The sequence below is a fragment of the Mesocricetus auratus genome, unplaced genomic scaffold (assembly GCF_017639785.1).
Source record: "Mesocricetus auratus isolate SY011 unplaced genomic scaffold, BCM_Maur_2.0 Super-Scaffold_100007, whole genome shotgun sequence".
Taxonomy (NCBI): Eukaryota; Metazoa; Chordata; class Mammalia; order Rodentia; family Cricetidae; genus Mesocricetus; species Mesocricetus auratus.
Genome location: NW_024429191.1, coordinates 62295427 through 62315539, shown reverse-complemented (window position 1 = coordinate 62315539; position 20113 = coordinate 62295427). Strand labels below are relative to the sequence as shown.

Below are 20113 nucleotides of genomic sequence, written 5' to 3'. Positions count from 1 at the left end.
GAAAACCCAACCAGTGTGAAAATCTGTGCCCAACAGGCTTGTACAAGTGCCTATGCAGAGACAAACCTAAGAATTCAATTTTAACTTTGAAGAAATCATCCTTCACTCCTGTGGGAGGGAGAGAGGGATGGGGGTGGGGGAGAGAAATAGGGTCTTTAGTTAAAACATTACCTCTATGTAGGCCAGAGACAATGATACCACTTTGCTACTTCTTAAATACAGTGACAAACATAGGGGACAGCTGACAAATGAGCCAGTGTCTACTGCTGTAAACTTGAAGGATGCATGGTTTTCTTTTCTTTTTAAGTTTATTTAGTTTCATCTTATGTACATTGGTGTTTTGTCTGCATGCATGTCTGTGTGAGGGTGTTGGATCCCCTGCAACTGGAGTTACAGATGGTTGTGAGCCACCATGTGGAAGCCAGGAAATGAACCCAGGTTCTCTGGAGGAGCAGCCAGTGCTCTGAACCACTGAGCCATCTCTCTGAGGGCCATGCATGATTTCTGTGCTGTGCATGGTGATGGAAGTAAGGCATCCCCCATGTTTGCCTGCATTCATTCAAAAGAACCAGGAGGAGACAAAACTGCAAGAGAGTGCTCAGATTCACAGAAGTGACATACTCACATCCAGGGCGCTCCCCAGGCATCTCTGCCACTCATACGCGTATCTCTCATTTTCCTGTGGGTTTTATAAAAGGAACTGAGTTCAACAGGTGGGTTTAGGGTCTTCTGTTCGTGACTCCTCTCAATACAAAGGGCTTGGATGACTCCCTTCTATCGAAAGCATGCTTGCAAAAGACAGTTATCACCCAAAATCCACTAAGAGACAAGAAATAGGGACTTGGAGGACTTATTTTACAGCAGCCTCTCTGTGTAAATGTGCCTCATTTGTTCCAGTCAGTAACAGTGTAAGCTTCTATCCAGCTACTCACCATGGAGGTACCTACTATATGAGCTTCTGCCATCCTATAGTTTTAGTTAGGTGTGGGGGTGTACCCCCAAAATCCTAGCACTTGGGGGACTGAAGCAGGATCACTGAGTTTAAGGCCAGCCTGGTCAACATAGAGAGTTTTAGGTCAACCAGGGCTATATGAGACTGTCTCAAAACAACCCCCCAACACAGAATAAAACTACAGCTTTCCATTCTTATATTTTTGGTTGTGAACCTAGCCTTTAATGGCTGAGCCATCTCTCCAGCCCCAGCTTTCCATTCTATAGTTCACTACTGTGTGTGCATGTGTATGTGTGGATACACTTGCATGTATCACAAGGGACAGGGATGGAATTAAGGTACTACAAACAGAAACAGAAGGTTCAAAACATTTTTCCTCTCCTCTATGTTGATGTTTTAAAATTCAGTAGGATGATAAAGTGTAAGTTTTGGAAAAGTTTTTTTTTTAAATGCTTCTCTCCTTGCAAAGTCCCATGAACACTTTCAGCTTTAGCCATGACTTTTATGGCTGTCATACATAGGATACATTTTCATCCTGGGCTAACGCTACCAGCCTCCACGTCTAATGATCTATTTGCTACCTGGTATACAGCGTCTCCTCCTCATCCCTCCCCTCCTTCTTCCTTGGGAAAGTGGAAAAACATTCTTTCCTGGGGTGCTCTCCCAGGAAGCTGCCCAGCTTACCTCCACCTCACCAGTCAGGTCTTTGTACTTGTCTCGGATAACGGGCAGCGCCGTCTTCTCACTCAGGGTGTTAGAACGGTCTCTGAAAGGCTGCTCCAGGGCGGGAGAAGGAGAGGACCGACTTATTTCTTTATCCCCAAGGCTTAAGCTCCTCTTGTGTGATCCTGGGCGGAGGGAACAGTAGGTACAAAGGTTCCGCTACTCAACCTGGCTCAAGCAGGGGCCTGCTTGTTAATGTGACCGTCTTACAGGAGGTCACATCAGGAGGCATTTGAAACACAGTCTTCATTCGGTCTGTCTGGGAAGTTCTTTGAGTTTTGATCTCTTGTGCTTGGAGCCTTCCTCTGGTTTCTTCCATTACTCCTCTCTGATCTATCACTACACTACATAACCCTAAGGTCTGAATCACCAGTGTCTAGATGCCAAGTGCCTTTCTAAATATGGGTGCCTAGGAGCCATAAGACCCTTCCTATCATTGGCTGTAGGCTTGCACCTCCCTGCTTGAAGACTGGCATTCTCCTGTAGATCCAGAGCTCCAGAGACAGGATGTGCGGTTAGTAATGAAGCAGAGGATTTGGAGAAAGATGGCAGAGACTCTGACTAACTGGGAGATACCTCTCCACCTCTGGGGTGTGTTGCTGTTCAGTTCCGGCTGACTGTTAAGAATTGGGAATGCAGGCCTTCCACTGCCAGATATTACAGCTTTGCAAGAAAAACCAGAAATCCAGATTGAGAAATACAATTTTAAAATGTTTGTTATTACTTCAGGTTTCAAGGATCAGTTTTAAACCTTTTTTAAAGGTGCCGATCTTTGTGAATTTTAATTATGTATGTGTGCTATATGTTTGGTTATGAGTATAGGAGTGCAGGTGCCCACAGAGGCCAAAGGTATCAAATTCCCTGGAACTAGAGTTATAGGTAGTTGTGAGCTGCCAGATGTGGGTTCTGGGAACCAAACTCAAGTCCCTTGCAAGAGCACTGCATGTTCTTTTTGTTTGTTTGTTCTGAGACAGGGTCTCACAATGTAACCCCGACTGTCCTGGAATTCACTGTGTAGACTAGGCTGGCCTCAAACTCACAGAGTGCCTCTGGAGTGCTAGGATTAAAGGATGTGCTGTCAGGTTCAGCTATAAAAATTTTTGTTTGTTTGGGTTTGTTTTTTGAGACACGGTTTCTCTGTGTGGCTTTGGAGCCTGACCTGAAACTTCCTTCTGCAGATCAGGTTGGCCTTGAACTCACAGAGATTCGAGTACTGGGATTAAAGGAGTGTACCACCATGACTGACACAGGGCATGTTCTTAACCATTGATTCATTTATTCAGCCCCAGGTAGCTTTTAGAAAAATATTTAATTTTGATTGGAGAGATGGCTCAGTTAAGAGCACTGACTGTTCTTCCAGAGGACCTGAGTTTAATTCCCAGCAACCACATGGTGGCTCACAACCATCTATAGTAGGATATGATGCCCTCTTTTGGCATAAAGGCATACATGCAGATAGAGCACTCATTACATTAAATACATAAACAAATAAATAAATCTTAAAAATATTTAATTTATTAAAGTGTTTTTACTAGATTTATTCATTTTATTTTATGTGTGAGTGTTTTGCCTGTGTGTACATATGTACACTACATGCATGCTTGGCATCCCCAGAAGTCAAGGCATTGGATCAATTGGAACTGTGAATGGTTGTGAACCACCATATGGATGCTGGAAATCAAGAATCAAACCCAGGTCATCTGCAAGAACAAATACTTTTAACTACTGAGCCACCTCTCCACCAGCACCCTTATTTTACTTTAAAATAATTGTGTATGTAGTACATGTGCACATGAAAGCCAGAGGTATGGGAGCCTCCTTTATTTTTTTCCTCCCCTTTTTTTTGTAGGATCCTCCTTGAAATTAGAGTTACAGGCAGTTGTGCCTGACGTGGGCAGTAGGAACTGAACTCAGGGTCCTTTGCTGTACACACTCTTAAGCACTGAGCCATCGGCCCAAAGAGACCATTAAAAATGCATTCATGGGCACAGTGGCTCAGAAAATAAAGATTCTTGCTGCTAAGCCTGACAACTAGAGTTGGATGGCCAGGACTCACATGACAGAGGGAGAAAACAGACTTTTAAAAGTTGTCCTCTGCCCTCCTGCGCATGCCTGGCACGTGTGCCCACACATATACTTAAATAAATATGCATTCAGTGCCAGGCATGGTGGTGCACACCAGAACTTAGGAGTACTTGGGAGGTTGAGGCAGGAGGATCAGATGCTCAAGATCATTCTCTATTACACAGTGAGTTTGGGGCCAACCTGGGCTACATGAGACCCTCTGTCAAAAAACAAAACAAAACAACAACAATGATAACAAATAAAACCCCCAGATCTGTAGGTTGAATAAAGACCCATAGCTATACTCAACTTGGGGAACAAGAGCAGAGCTAACTTGCCCCCAAAATGATCAAATTCACTTCTTCAGCTATTTTAGATAGCACACTTTTTTTTTTTTTGAGTCAGGGTCTCTCTATATAGTCCTAGAACTGGCTATGTAGACCAGGTTGGCCTTAACTCACACAGATAGTTCTGTCTCAGCTCCCTAGTGCTGGAATTAAAGCATTCACCACCACGGTTGGCATACAGCACACTTGTAAGCAAACTAGAGAGTGAAGAAAGACACACGTTCTACTTGGTCTTTCTTCAGTAAGCAGCTGTGAGGGACAGGAAACTGACTTGAGCTCCAGGGAAACTCCAGTCTTAGAGGTTGGAACATCTATTTCCTGCTAAACAAAGAATCACCATTTTACTTTTTCTTTGAAATTATTTGTTAGTTTTTGAGATAGTATCTACTATGTAGCCTAAGTTGGCCTGAAGCTTGTTCTATAACCAGCTGATCTAAAACTCATGATCCTCCTGCCTCAGCATCTTGAACGCTAGGGCTACAGACATGCATCACTGTAGCCAGCAGGAAGTATAGGTGGGGGCTACCAGACTAGGAGAATTCTGGGAAAAGGAAAAGTGTGAGTTGCGGGACAGAGTCGCCATGTAGCTGCAGAGGAAGAAAGGGACCTGGGCATCACTGGTAAGCCGAGATCTCGTGGAAATACATAGATTAATAGCTATGAGTTAATAATTAAGAAAGCTAGCCATTAAGAAGCCTGAGCCATCGGCCAAACAGTTTATAATTAATATAGTCCTCAGTATGTTTGTTTGGGACTAAACGGCTGTAGGACCAGGCAGGACAGAAACTTCCACCTACACATCACCATGCCTGGTTTTAAAAATCACCATTTTATCCTCAGGAAAGAATGTGTAACACCTCAGTGGAATAACACCACAGGAAGAAAATCTTACCTTGAACAGAAAGGTCAAAGGTTGCCAGCTCACTTTTGATCATTTCTTCGCTGGACTTCATTTTGCTTTGTGAATTGGCTACTAAAAAGTCAAACTTGCTGATTTTGGGCTTTTCACTTTGAAATTCTCCAAAGTCATCTGCACACTCTTTGGGAGTTTCGTGAGAGGCAACACTGGAAGCTGGACTTGGACTTGTGGTCTCTTGGCTCCGTTCCACTGTGGGCAGGTCCTGGTAGTCCCCACTTTCGTACTCTTTCTGCTCAGTGGTCTGAGGCATCATGTCTTTAAAGCTGGCGAAGGCTGGGAAGGGAGTCTCCGGGAGAGCATCCTCGCTTGCCAAGGCCGTTCCTTTGGAGAGAGATGACATGGTGATGTTCTCAGAACTGCCAAATGAGGCCTCTTTCTTTAGAAGATCTGGGGTGGCCGAGAAGTACCCACTTCCTGCTGAGGGGACAAATGGAGAGAGATTTCTACCCTGAGATGCATCACCCCTGTCTGGCCGGCCACTCACACAGTTTCTAAATGTGCTCACTGCAGAATGCTACCATAGCTTCTGAAAGCGTCGCATTCTAAGTCCTCTACGTCTGAAAGGGAAGGGTGGCCTCACGGTTAGAGGCAAGCTCCTAAGTTAGGCAAAATGCCTAGACCATTTCAGTAGTCCCACGCCATGCTGCAGGAACTATAGTCAAAGCTTGTACTAAAACTAAAGGAGTTGGACCGCCGGGCGTTGGTGGCGCACGCCTTTAATCCCAGCACTCGGGAGGCAGAGGCAGGTGGATCTCTGTGAGTTCGAGACCAGCCTGGACTACCAAGCGAGTTCCAGGACAGCTTCCAAAGCCACAGAGAAACCCTGTCTCGAAAAACCAAAAAAAAAAAAACAAAAAAAAAAAACCAAAAAAAAAAAAAACTAAAGGAGAACCACATTCATTTTCAGCTAGCATTTATGTTTGATTTTAAAGAATCTTTTTAGGTGGGCATGGTGGCACACACCTTCAATCTTAGCATTTGAGAGGCAGATCTCTATGAGTTTGAGGCCAGCCCAGTCTACACAGAGTTGCAGGACAGCCAGGTCTACAAAGAGACAAAAAAACAAATCCTTTCTGTCATATGTAAAAATTTACTACAAAGACAGGTTATATAGCCATGCCCACACTGATAAGAAGACTGCGGTCATTTAGTGATTATTCATTTTTAGTTTGAAGGCATACTTACGTATTCCGTACTCAAACCTTGTCCCTTTTTCTCTGGACCATGTTGGACAGTGTTCCTCTTAAGCATAGCTATTGGCAATGTGACAAACCAAAAATCCAGTTTCTCAAAACAAAAAGTAAAACCCTTCTCATCTAACTTTTAATAAGTTACTAGAAATTTCTGTGTCAGGCAAAGACACGTATAGGATTTGAATCAAGAAGTCACTTACCTCATTTTAATTTTGGTCAGTTTGGATATCCTATTGCTGGGATGGATTGTGAGAAAAATAAAATCAACCTGAATTACTTTAGTCCTAAAAAAAAAATAGAATGGAGGGCCTGGGTGTGGTGGCACACACCTTTAATTCCAGGAAGCAGAAGCAGGTGGATCTCTTTGAGTTCCAGACCAGCAAATGAAAAGCCCGAGGTCCTTGTGGGCTGTTTCTGCTTCAGTAATGCATCTCCTTCCTCAAACTCACTGAGAAGTGGAAGAAGTAAGAGGAAGGTGTGCTAGGCTAGAAGACTCACTCTCTTCTTCGTCTACATTTAAGTAAGTAAGCTGGAGTGGTGGCGCACACCTTTGATCCTAGCGCGTGGGAGGCAGAGGCAGGCGGATCTCCAAGGCCAGCCTGGTCTATGAATGAATGAATGAATGAATGAATGAATGAATGAATGAGACAGCAGCAGAACGAATGCAGCTTTTCAGTCTGGGAAGATCAGAGTTAGACTCTGCCACCCACTTCCTTCGTTAGCATGGGCACCAGCCTTCTAGTTTGGCCTGGCCGTGAACTCCTGGCAAGCCCTCCCATCTTAGTCTTAGCTCCCACGTGTACTCCTTTGAAGCCTGGTCTGCTCATCTGTGACGTGGAGGTGAGTCTATGTGCTAGAAGGGTTTTGAGGACAATCGGCTGTGATGACGTGTGTGGAAGGCTGCTCAGTGCCTGGAGGGCAACACACGGAACAGTACGAGTCCTTCCAGGGTGAAAATAAAAAGGCAGCTCACTATCTCAGTGATTTGTTAGGAAAACCTGTTCCGCTCGTTTTCTGCCTTCTTCTACACTAAGGAAATTGGACCAGGGATCTGGTACAGCAGGCAGTGGTCACTGACCCACATCTCCAGCTCTCTGTTTTCAACTCTGTTGAAACAGGCTCTTATTAACCTGCTTAGGCTGGCCTTGAACTCAAAATCCTCCTGCCTCAGCCTCTCCAGTAGCTAGATTCGAGGCTTAGCTTTGCAGCTAGTTTTCAAAAAGCAACACCAGGGAAGCCGTCTCTAGCCTGCCCTAGTACCCTGCTGAAAGAAGCTCCTCTCACTACTGTATTTGAGATGAGAAGGCCAACCACACTGATAGCTACACACAACTCACAAGGAATGCAAAGTTCTGTGACCAGATTTTCATAACTAAGTCAATGGGTGAATGGCACTGGTCATTTTCCCTCCTTTCAGAGCAATAGCATATAGTTTCGAATAGGTACGAGGTTCTGGACACTTCCACAGCTCTCCCACCATCATTCCACACATCTCCCTATGCTCTGATAAGAGCATTAAATTAATAATAAAAATGCTAGATAGTTGCCAGGCAGTGGTGTCTTTAGTCCCAGCGGGAGGCAGAGGCAGGTGGATCTCTGTAAGTTCGAGAACAGCCTGGTCTACAAGAGCTAGTTCCAGGACAGCCTCCAAAGCCACAGAGAAACCCTGTCTTGAAACCCCCGCCCCCCCAAAAATGCTAGGTAGTCAACCAGTAAAAAAGCAACTCTCCTTTGCTAAATGATGGAATACTTTAAAATTCTGCAGTGCAAACCGCACCCTTCACATGTGGCTTACTTAATAAGAAGGAAAGTGATTTGGGCAGCACGTTTATAGTTTAGAATGAATGAAGCAAGCTGTTGGACAAAGCACTTTCTTAGTCCCTCACTGCAGTACTTCCCTTCTGGGTAGAGGGTCTGCCTAGATCTAGACGTGCAGTCTCAAATGAGGTGTCATTCAACCTGGAGGAAGATTCCAGCAAACACAAGACTCATTTGTCAGGGGTGCATTCAGCAGAATGCTTTACCACACAGATACATTTATTATTAGACCCTTCCAGAAGGCCCTTTGGGGAAACCATATCAGAAACTGCTTCCAGTATCTTATCTGCTAAAAAATAGTGATTTTTTTTTCAGATCAAAGATAAATTTATGGAATGACAGCTCTGGCTTTGGCTCAAACACTGCAGCCAAGTTGCTATGGCAATAAAAAAGACCTTTTTGCCTAATTATACAACAGGAAAGCAAGCCTTTTTTTTTTTTAATCAAGAATGACTCACATCAGGTAAAAGGCATTGTAAGCAATAAGGATTACCTTAGCTAAAGAGCTCACAAGACTTTAAAACTACAAAGATCTTCAATGAAATCATAGAACATTTCACTTCCCGGAGCTACTCATTGAGGTGATCAAATAACTAAATGAAAAACCAAATGAAAGACTTAAAAGGAGATGTTTGATATGTTGATATATGTGTGTGTGTAAACATACTATGAGTTACTCACTAAATGCAACCTTTGAAATGGAATGTTTTTACTTTTGCTTGTTTACTGGCTGCCAGTGGATGAAAAGCAATTTACTAAAAAGTAATTAATTCCAACACATAAGCACTAAACTGGCATTACATAACAGCCAAAAAGATGACAGTTACATAATACCCATCCCTGAGGTTAGCATCCATATACACTATAAATACGGAGTGTGCTTTTTTTGGTATAGTGAATACTGGTAAACCATTTTCTAAGAAAACATTGGTACATAATTTGATTGAAGGTAAAGAACAACTTTTTTTTTCATGTTAGCAGCTCCCTATTTGCCTAGCAACCTGGTTCTACGTATTATTGTATAAAGATCTTAAAAATAATGAGCAAGGCCTCCAGCATAAAGAACAGGAGCCCTGTCTGGGAAAAATGATATCGAATGTTATAAGCACGAAAGTGACTAGAGATGGCTTCGCAATTTTGTAGCTGAATTTTTAAAATTATAAGAGAAAAAAAAGAAAATGTGTAATGACTGCAATAAAAGAAGAGCATCTCCAATTCTTCTGCTGCTGGGTGGTGCGAGACAGAGCAGCAAGCGGCCTCAGGTAATAAGCCAAACTGTGTGCTTTCACACATGGATTTGTTTGCAACCAGAAATTCGCTATGACAAAGGGCAAGAGAATAAACAGTTCAACCTACTCATCATGATCAAGTCAAGACACAGCCTTTTCTCCTACAGGCAGCTAACACCATCAGGCTATTCCATAACCTCTATTCAAATCCACTTTGAATGCATGTTGTACATGAAAACAGGGTATCCCCAGGCATGCAAGTCACCAACACAGGACACTGAAGGTGAGACCCACCCCTGTGGATGTTTTCTAAAGCTGTGGGCATATGCTCAGGCTTTTAGAGAAAGAAAAAAAATTACATGTAGAATTCCACCATTCTTCAGTGTTCTGCACAGCAGTAGAAACGTTTGCTGGCCCAAAGAGGAAACAACTTCTAACATCTAGTGCTGAGTTAACCCAGCCTTCATTTATCAACACAAACCATGAAATATTTGTGTATTTCCAATTCTCCCCATTTTGGGTCCAATTCTGCCTTAGAGAATATTCTCCACTAACTGCAAGGCTTGGACTGACTATGTCTTGTTAAGTCTCAAGCATCCTGATAGGCATTGTGGTAGAGAACAGGTAAAATGACTTCACCAAGCAACAGGCTACAAAACATTGCTGTTTGATGGCCTTCCTGTGTTTTCTAATCTGTGCAGCAACTTCCTACTCTGCATGTTTACACTGACTCCTGTGATGTTATGGTTTACATTGTGTCCACACTGTAGGCATCTTCAGGTTTCTATGTCAATGCTTTAAGTTCAATGAAGAAAAGCAGCAAGCACGAGAGTACTAAACTCAAGAGGAGGAGAGAAGGCAAGAGACAGTAAGACCGTCCAAGGCCAGTCAGGGAAATCCCAGGCTGGAAACAGGGCTCAGAGGTTAAGAGCATGTACTTACTGCTCTACCAGAGGACCCAGCAGCCATGCCAGGCACCTCACAACGGCCTGTAACTCCAACTATAGGGGACCCAATACCTCTGGTCTCCGCAGCTCCTGCACTCAAGCACCCCCCCCCCCACACACACATAATTAAAAATAGTACAAAATAATAGAAATCCCATCAAAATGATACCAAATGAGCACAAAAGATGGCAATTACAATGAAGGCTTTCTGACTACCAAAAGGGAGCGAGCAGACTTAGGGGGCAGAGCCTCCAGGGTATATGCTCTCTGACATTTCCCAAACAAGTTATCCAAAGTCCTCAAATGACAGAACCAAGCAGAAGCCACTCATTAGAAAGACAAAGTGATTTTGGCTGAGAGTGTACCTCAAGTGTAGAGCACTTGTTTAGCATGCAATAAATAAAATGTACATAAGTAAAAATAACTGGGCATGATGACATGTACCTGTAGTCTTAACTACTCTGGAAGCTGAGGCAGCAGGGGTAACTTAAACTCAGGAGTTCAAAATCAGCCTAGGCAGCATAGTGAGACCTTGACTCAAACAAAGTAGAAGTGATATAAATAAAAATCATCACCAGGTGGTGGTGGTGCACACTTTTAATCCCAGCACCCAGGAGGTAGGGGCAGGTGGATCTCTTGAGTTCAAGGTCAGCCTGATCTATAGAGTGAGTGCAAGGGTAGCCAGGGCCACAGAGAGGAACCCTTTCTCAAACAACAACAACACAAATAACAATAATAATAATAATAATAATAACAATCCAATTCATTCAATTATTTTAGAAGCTGGCACAGCTTGTATGGCATTGCCAATGTTCTCTGTTCTCACCAGTTCCCTCTGGTGATCAGCGTGGATTCTAACAGGAACAATGCAGTGATTGCAGAACACCAGCACATTTGTGGGATGTCTCAGGCACAAACAGAAATAAGTGTTAACCAACCGTACCTTACCTGGCATCAGGATAAACACCACAGTGCTATTTGTTTGAACCTATAGCACAGAATCCAAGGGATGTTGGATTGTGCTATTAAAATTACCTACCTAAAAATAATACGCTACCTAGACACAATGAGTTGCTCAATGAATGACAGTCACACACAGGGACAGTCACTTCCACTCACAAGGGAGTTAAAGCAATCCCAGTAGGCTGCTCTGGCTCTACAGAATCTACGGACAAAGGAAGCCACAGCTCCATGAGGTCGGTCTCACAATGGAGAGTGCAGCTGCTGGCATCACTAGCTGGAGGTTTTTCTTCCACGTTTGGTAGCGGCACACACAGCTAAAATGCAGAGCATCTTGTACAAGGTTTTAACAGTAACCTCTCAACTTCCAACACATTATACATCTCGAGTGGAGGGCCTGGCTTTTCTTTGAGTGTACTTCAACCCCAACACACAGCTTTTTTCTTTCTCTGGTGGCATATGAAAATGATCTCTGGAATCCTACTCAAAATTCCCATTTTCAGGAGTTTAATATCCTTTCTTCCACAAATTCTAAAAATGAACAAAAACTTCAAATCATGTGTAAAAGTGAAAATATTGAAAAGATTCTTTTCTCCAAAATCTTTAGGTAGCTTGGGTCTGGGACTTGAAAAATAAGTAGATTGTCAAGGTTCCTCACTGTTATCCTATTCTAAAGTAGAGCAAATGGTTTCCAAGTCTGGCTCCTCATTGCTCACTTTCACTGGTCTTTGAGGTTTTTATTAATTAATTTGCTGACTGATGTATTGCAATGCTGGCATCAAATCCAGTGCCTTGTAAACAGTCTACCACTGAGTCAGGCCAGAAACTGCTTTCTGAGAAATGAAAATGGTTTAAAGCTTAGTTCTTTTGTTTTGTGGGTTGTTTTAGTTTTTAACATTTATTACTATTGTGTGTATAGTGTGTCTATGTGTGAGCACAAGTGTGCCATGTGTGAGTGTCCAGGTCAGAGTGTACACGTTATCTCCTTCCACTCTTTCATGTTTTGGTTTTGTTTTTTTCTTTTACTTTGTCTAGTGAGACACAATGGTATACTCAGGCTGGCCTTGAACTCACAATCTTGTCTCAGTTTCATAAGTGCCAAGATCAGTGGTGTGTGTCTCACACCTGGCTGAGCTTTAGCTTTACATTGCTAAGGACTGTGCTTAATATATTTCTACATATATTGATTTATTTGGTGCTGAGGTTTAATAAGTCCTCTGCAGATGCTGGCAAGCATGCTACTAACTGAGCTCAAGCTACACTTCAGTTCGAGGCTATATTAAGGACTCTTGTCAATGGTCTTACAAGGGGCAAGGACTAAACCACACCCCTGCTTTCTTAGGAGGAAAAAAAGAAAACACAGTCTCAAGGGACATGACTTCAATTTTATACCAGCCAGGTATTTCTTTGGTCTGATTCTGAAAAACATAAATTACACACATCCCCACACTTTCAAAATATGCCAAAGAATTGTTTATTAACACAGGACTTACAGATTGCAAGAGAATGGTACAGAATAGCTGGGAAGGAGCCATCAGAGTAAGCATGCAGGCCAGTGTTTGCAGAGAAAGAGGATAAAGCAAGTTCCAAAGGGCACATTCACACACAAGTGTCTATGTTGAAAAAAGACATCAGAAAAGCAGCCCCCAAAATAATAAGGTGCTGATTAAAATACAAAGATTTTTCCATGTCAAAAAGAGCTACTTCACAGGTAGGTAGCCACAGAGGTCTTGCTAACTCTTTAAGAAAGTCACAAATCAAAGTAAGCTCTTGCTGCCAGAGAAACAAAGGATCTTAAGGACTGAACATCAAGACGATGCTGTGCCAGAAAGAGTAAATTTAGGGGGTGGGAAAGCAGCCTCATTGAGATTATACGCAGCAAGGTAGGGCTAAAAGGTAAATGTGACGATGTGCAGAGAGAAACCAGGCAATATTATTAGTATTATCTACCTTCCATACAAAGAGTTAACAGCATGGGCTAGAGACAGTATCCCCTTCAGAGTTAAGTTAGGGCTTCCAAACAGGACCATGGTCCATAAACAATACAGTAATCATGCAAGTTCTTTTTGCTCCATCAGCCCAATTCTTATTTCTCCAGGATATTCTTTTAACCCTCAGAAGAAGAGAGCAAGAGACTCCACGGTGAGTGGAAGGGTAAAATAAAGTCACAGTGCATTGAAGCGATGCCTGCCTGCCACTCTTCCTCTGTAATATATTTACTTATGCAGCAATCTTTCTCAACGACACATAGGCATAACTCCTTGGTCAGCCATCAACCCTCTTAACAACCGCTCTGAAGGGTTACTGCTCCTTTCCCACCAGAGGTTTACAGAGCCACAGGAGGAAACAATCTGCTTGTCAGGCCTCCTCCTCTGACGAGAGCTGGCTTGAACATGACAGGTTCCATTCCGGGAATGTTCCAAACATACAGAGAGAGCATGGGCACAGATTATTTAACAGGTCCATTGGAATGAGCTCAGTCAAAGGCCAACCTCCCCTTACCGAATAAAGGGCAGGAAAAAGACATCCCAAACCTGGATTAACTCATTTCACAAAGATATGTGGTTTGGCACTGTGAAAGAATATAGATTCATTTTCAGAAAAATAGCCTCTAATTAATAACTTCAGAGTCCAAAAGGCTAGTATACATGTTGTGAAATTGTTTTTTTTTAAATAAAATCAAATACTGTTTTTTAAAAAACAATGGCCCTTATGACCAAGTGTTGTGGCTCACTCAGCTCATACAAAAAAAAAGAAGAATAAAATCACCAATCAAACAAACAGCAGCAAAGGGAAAAACAGAAAAAATGAGGAAATAATAGCAAAGGGCAGAGGAGCGCTAACAGCCTGCTGCACCCGGGGGAACCCCTTGGCCTGCAGCAGACGAAACACGCGCATCTTTGCTAACGTTGCTTCCCATTCAAAACTCAGCTAAGAAACCCTTTCAGTAGCAAAGGACGGACACTATTTGCCAGTTTGAAATCTGTGGATCCTACAGCACTTCACAATGTCTGCTGAGCCTGTAAACTTGCAAGTGTCTTACCTGTCCCTCTCAGGTAAAGAAACAAACCCTGCACGTGCACACTACATTTTCTAGAATAATACAGTAATGCCGAGAGAGTTCTCAATATTAAAGGCCACAAAATAGGTTTATCTTTCTATATACATATTAAAAAACAAAATAAAAACTAGGACACTTGGGAATCTAGTTCTTGTGACAGGAAGTTGAACCAGAGAATAAACTGCTACACGCAAATCCACACAAGGTTTAAAGAGGGCTCCCTAGTGAAAGGTTTCACACATCTGATCAGAAGTTAGTAGTTACCCTACCCTAGCATCTACAGGGTTATCACAATTTAATCCTTGCAGTAACACTGCAACAGCAACACTGAAAATAGGCCTGCTCCCCGCTAGGTCCTGACACGCCGAGCATCCCTAAGTGACCTATTTCCCTCTACTCAAGGAAGCTGGCAAACTGCATTCCAAGTGGGGAGAGTTTTTCACTCTCTTGATCTAGGAAGTCAGTTTCTGTAAACCAACCACATAAATACTGTCTTAACAACTCTAAATATACTCAACAGAAGACAAAAGGAGAGCAGGAGCACTGGCCCTGCTCACAGGGATGAAGAAACACTGTGGACACTGCGAAAGTTATGATAAAATTCCTGGCTAAGTGGGGTTCACTGAGCAGTGAGTTTGTATGGGCCTCTGACACCAAGTCAGTTTCGGGTTTCAAAAATAAAAATATTTCGGCATTTCCAGTCTAAGCTTGGGAGCAGCCAGAGTACCCACAGATTAAGGTTTCCATAATATCATGTTTAACACTGCTTGGAGCAGACAGACAACAGGAGGCTAACTAATTACTAGATATCCTCAGTCTGTCAGTCAACAGTACCCACAGAATCATCTTTAAAAGCTACACCACCATCACCAAAGCAATCTCACCAATTCCTCACCTGCGGCAGGAGGATGCTGGCCACTAACTGTTGGCAAATCCAAAGAGCTATCAGACATGACATGCTTAAGATCTCCTCCCACATCAGCCAGTTTCATGTCAAACTGAACAGAAAGCGCATCTTCAGAGTCCTCCTTGCCAACGCTGCTGCCACCGATGGAGGGGAGATCTAAAGACTTCACCGAGGCAGAGTCTTCCTTGGCATGTCTGAAAGCCACCGCTTTGTCTCCCAGGGATTTGTCGGAGCTTGTGGATGAAAATTTACTGGAGTGGAAGTCAGCAAAGTCATCGTCACTCTTTGCGGAAGGAGTGTTCTCTTTGAACTCCTCAATGGCCAGTCCAGCTCCCTCTAGGGAGAGCTGTTTGAAGACATCATACTTGGAAGATGCAGCAGGTGGATTCTGTACACTCTCCACTGTGCTGCTGGCCAAGGGGCTGGGACTCACTTCCTCTCTGAGGACATCATATTTGTCATCTGCTTTTGGCTCAGATGAAATAGAGCTGTTGCCAAAAGCCATGAAATCTGCAAAGTCGTCCTGCTCCCCAACAGAGGTAGGATTCGAGTATTCCCCGAAGAGGTTGAACTCTCCAAAATCATCTACCAAACTAGAAGTTTTAGTGGATACCAGTGCTGCCGAGGGGGCCGCAGAGCCGGCCGGTGGAGGCTTCGTGGAAGCTGACTTTGACGTGCTAAATGCAGCTGGAAAGGGTACTGGTTTCTCACCACTGCAGTTTACTGAGGAGAACATATCTAGGTCTGCTAAGTTCAGAGGGGTTTTCACTTGTGCCTGTTTCTGTTGTGCAGCTCCGGAGGGAAAGGCTGCCGGAAAAGTGTCTTTTGATGGTGGCTCGAGGGGTGACACACTATCGGCAGTCTTGAAGTCGGTGAAGCCGTCATCTGTTCCTGTGGATCTGAACTCGGCAAAGCTCTCTCCTGAAAGAAAAAAAGTGCAGTGAAGCACAGCCACAGAGTTGAAGGCCATAGAGAACGTGGTGCACTGAACTGAAGAGTAATTCTGTAGGTTTCTCCCCTGGCTTGACAGTAACCATAGTCCACACTCTACAGACAACTTGTTTCTTCATTAAAGCCAGTGATACGGAAACAGGAAAGCACTGCCTAGGACTCTCCCCTCCTCTGGTAAAAACTGAAAGAGAAGCTGGAGGCTCTGGAGAAGCACACTGTAATAGCAGCCCCTTAAAGATGATACATGTCATATAGTTTTAAACAAAATCAAAAGTAATGGTGAAGTATTGAGAAAAGGTCTGCCTCTGAGTTTCAGAATAACAACACTGAAAACTAATCATTTTCAAAAGATTTAGAAGCTGGGTGTTGTGGCACGCACCTTCCCAGAACTTGGGAAGCTGAGGCAAAAGGATCACAGTTGAAGACAACCTGGGCGACATAACAAGACCAGGATTCAAACATACCAACCAACTAACCAAACAACCAATGACTTAACTGCCATCAAAAACAAAATGATCCAATTACTAGAGGCTAGCATTGTAGCTCAGCGCTCAGTGGTAAAGCTCATACACAATACAACCATAACTGAGTTTCAATGCTGAGCATACACACAAGAATACAATTATCAGACAGTATACAATGAGGTCTTGCTCAAGTACATGGACATATTATTTGAAGAACATTTTTTTGGTTTCTTGAGACTGGGTTTCTCTGAGTAATAGCCCTGGCTGTCCTGTACCTCACTCTGTAGACCAGGCTGGCCTTGAACTCACAGAGATCCACCTGCCTCTGCCTCCCAAGTGCTGGCATGCACCACCACTGCTTGGTTTAATTTGAAAAATTTTGACAAAAATCTTTAAAAAAATAACTACTTATTTGGAAAGCAAGTTAAGTGCCCTAGACAAGAGCACTATAAAGATGTAAAACCCACGATTACTGTTGTTAGATGTGTGGGTACGATGTGTACATGCGGAGGTCAGAGGACAGCTCTGGGGCACTGAGTATCCCCTTCTTCTTCCTATGGAATCTGAGAACTGAACTGGGCTTCTGTGGCAGACATTGTATTCTTTGACCCACTTTTTCCAGCCCCTGAGAACTGATTATTTAAATTCTGGAGCCATGATTCTTTGTTTTTGTTGTGTTTTGAGACAGGGTTTCTCTGTGTTGTCCTAGAACTTGCTCTGTAGACCAGGTGAATCACAATTTTTACTAAGGTTTCCATCCTTCATTAGTATCCAGTCTTATCACTCACAATTACAATATCAGGATGCAGATGACCTCAGATTTCTTACACTGTCTGAAGGTCTACAATGAAACCCACCAGGATAAGTCATTTAATGAAATCCAGAATATGCCAAACATGAATGTGGGAACACCAGACCTTGAGCAGAGACCCACTTCCCCTTCTGCCTGGGAGTAGGCAGCTGTAAGACAATGTTTAGTAAAAACATGTTTACTAAAAACGATACAATAAGTTCCTGGCCACTTCCCCTTCTGCCTGGGAGTAGGCAGCTGTAAGACAATGTTTAGTAAAAACATGTTTACTAAAAATGATACAATAAGTTCCTGGGAAAGGCCTTCCCACAGAAACCGCCCTGACCTCGACCTTGTCCAAAGACTAACCGCACCTTCAAAAACCCACACACATCCACCTCTGGTGTCAGAGCAGAACCAGCCAGGGGAGAGGAGAGAGCAGAAGCTTCTCTGGTGGGAGCTTTTCTTAGGAAGTTTTTCTTGAACCTTTTTGGAGCCTGTTTAAAGTTCTCTTTATATCGTTGAACGAGTCTCTGTGTTGTCAATCCCCGACACCCTCCGCACGTTCTCGGACACAGGCCACGCAGCAGACGTGACAATTGGAGGTTCCACCGAGATCGTGAAAGCGAGGTAAGTGGACGGGGTTAAGAAACTATGGGGAATAGTTCCGGGAAGCTAGAATCATTACAGTATCAACTAAAAAAGTTACTTAAAGAACATGGGACTGCAGTCAAGTCTAAAACCCTAGAAGGCTTTCTAAAATCGATCAAACGAGCCAGTCCATGGTTCATTACTGGGGGAAGCTTAAATATTCCAGATTGGGAGGAGGTTCGCCGTGATCTTCATAGACTTTTACGAAAAGAGGGATCTGAGTCCTTGCCCCCTACGACATTCTCCTTATGGAGATTAGTGAGGGGAGCACTTTTGACAGATAAGGTTCGTCACCACCAGGTAGTTCAGGACACAAAAGAGGCTTTTTTAGAGTTACAAGAGACTGAGACTCAAGCCTCCTTGAGTTCAGGGGCAGAGAGTGATGATGAAGAGACCGTGATTGAAACTAGAGGCTCCATTGTTAGTGAGGATGAGGAGGAGTCTCTTAGTAACAACAAAAAAACGGGTAGACATCTCCGGGCGCGACCCAAAAAGAAGGACTCCGGTCAGAATCGGTTATATCCTTCTCTATCAGACCTAGAAAATGGAAGTAGCTCAGACTCAGACTCGTCACAGTCTGAAAAGGAACGGTTACTTGCTGAGATCGCAGCCCTTAAAAAAGAACTAAAAAGATTCTAATTAAGGAAAGACAGGACAGGGAGAGAAACCCTTCCCCATACTCTGAAAAAAGGGACTCCTCCTATGAGATAACCCAGTCCTTCTCAGACCTGGAGGGAAGACCCAGAGGAGGGGTCCAATGCTGCCCGGTGGTGGCCCCAGTAATGGAAGTTCCAGATCCGAACAATTCTCGACAGGTCATTCGGCGCCATGACCCTTTAAGTTTCAAAGATATAAAACAACTGAAAGAGGCAACTTTAAATTATGGAGCACAGGCTCCCTTTACACTTTCCTTAATGGAATCTTTTGCGTCTCTTAATTTGACACCTGGCGATTGGCAGCAGCTTTGCAGAGCAGCTCTGTCGGGGGGAGATTATTTGATTTGGAGAGGTGAGTTTCAGGAAAGATGCAGCCAGACAGCCCAAAGGAATGCACAGGCTGGACAGCCCCAGAGAAATGTGGAGATGCTTACCGGGAGTGGTCAATACGCCACCATTCAGCAACAAATGCAATATGACATCGCAGTCTATGCCCAAGTGGCAGCAGCGGCCCAAGGGGCTTGGAAAGCATTGCCTTCCAAGGAAGGAGGGGATCATCTGTCCAAAATCCTTCAAGGACCTTCCGAACCTTTTCAAGACTTCGTAGACCGTCTCAGTCAGGTAGCAGAAAGAATATTTGGGGGCATTGGGCCTGCGATGCCAGTCATCAAGCAGATGGCATTTGAAAACGCAAATAAGTATTGTAAGGAAGCCCTTCGCCCCTATCGCAATAAAAGTCTAAATGACTATATCCGGATCTGTAGGGACATTGATGGGAACTTCATCCAGGGCCAAGTGTTAGCTGCTGCTATTCGGCCCCAAGTGGGGAAAGAAAGACCTACTCTGGGAAGGAGAAAAACATGTTTCAGCTGCGGCAGGGAGGGACACTTCCGTAGAGAGTGCCCTCAAAATAGTACTACGGGTCTCAAGAGACCTGGTTTATGCCCCCGTTGTCGAAGGGGATATCATTGGGCCAATAACTGCTACTCTAAAACTGACTGGGAGGGAAATTTCCTTCCTACTAATAATAATCAGGGAAACTGGAAGAGGGCCCCACCCCAGGGCCCCAAAACCAACTTGTATATGACCCCTGCATCTGGCAGTGGCAGTGACCATGTCTCCAAGCCAGCAGCTTTTGCTGGATGTCAGCATAGACTGAGGAGATAGTCTGGAGCCACGCTTATGCCCGCCATCTTAGAAAAACTGCAGTATAAACAGCCACGGTTTTAACAGATAAGACACGTGGTCAGAAAAACATAAAGATTTACAGTAAAGTCAGACTCGGATGAAGAAAAACCTCTGAAGGTTTACAGTGTGTTTAAAAATATAAGTAGGAGTGAGAGAAAAAAAAACAACATAGTGTTAAATAGAGAGACCGGGCGTTGGCGGCACACACCTTTAATCTCAGCACTTGGGAGGCAGAGGCAGGCAGATCTCTGTGAGTTCGAGGCCAGGCTGGACTGACAGCCTCAAACAATACA

The 20113-nt window shown here is 43.7% G+C and overlaps 1 protein-coding gene across 11 annotated transcripts in view; it reads right to left on the bottom strand.

Moving 5' to 3' along the window:
- The window catches only part of Synrg (synergin gamma), an 89735-nt gene that overhangs the window by 22267 nt on the left and 47355 nt on the right, over positions 1-20113 (bottom strand). For 7 of the 11 annotated variants that reach the window (XM_040749353.1, XM_040749362.1, XM_040749355.1 and 4 more), the window contains 4 exons: positions 15109-16041; positions 4979-5422; positions 1637-1800; positions 626-679 (listed from right to left, as the gene is read on the bottom strand). In XM_040749353.1, the coding sequence (XP_040605287.1) occupies positions 626-679; positions 1637-1800; positions 4979-5422; positions 15109-16041 (1595 nt within the window). The remainder of the gene's footprint in view (positions 1-625; positions 680-1636; positions 1801-4978; positions 5423-15108; positions 16042-20113) is intronic. The other 4 variants (XM_040749357.1, XM_040749364.1, XM_040749356.1 and 1 more) reach the window with 2 other exon arrangements.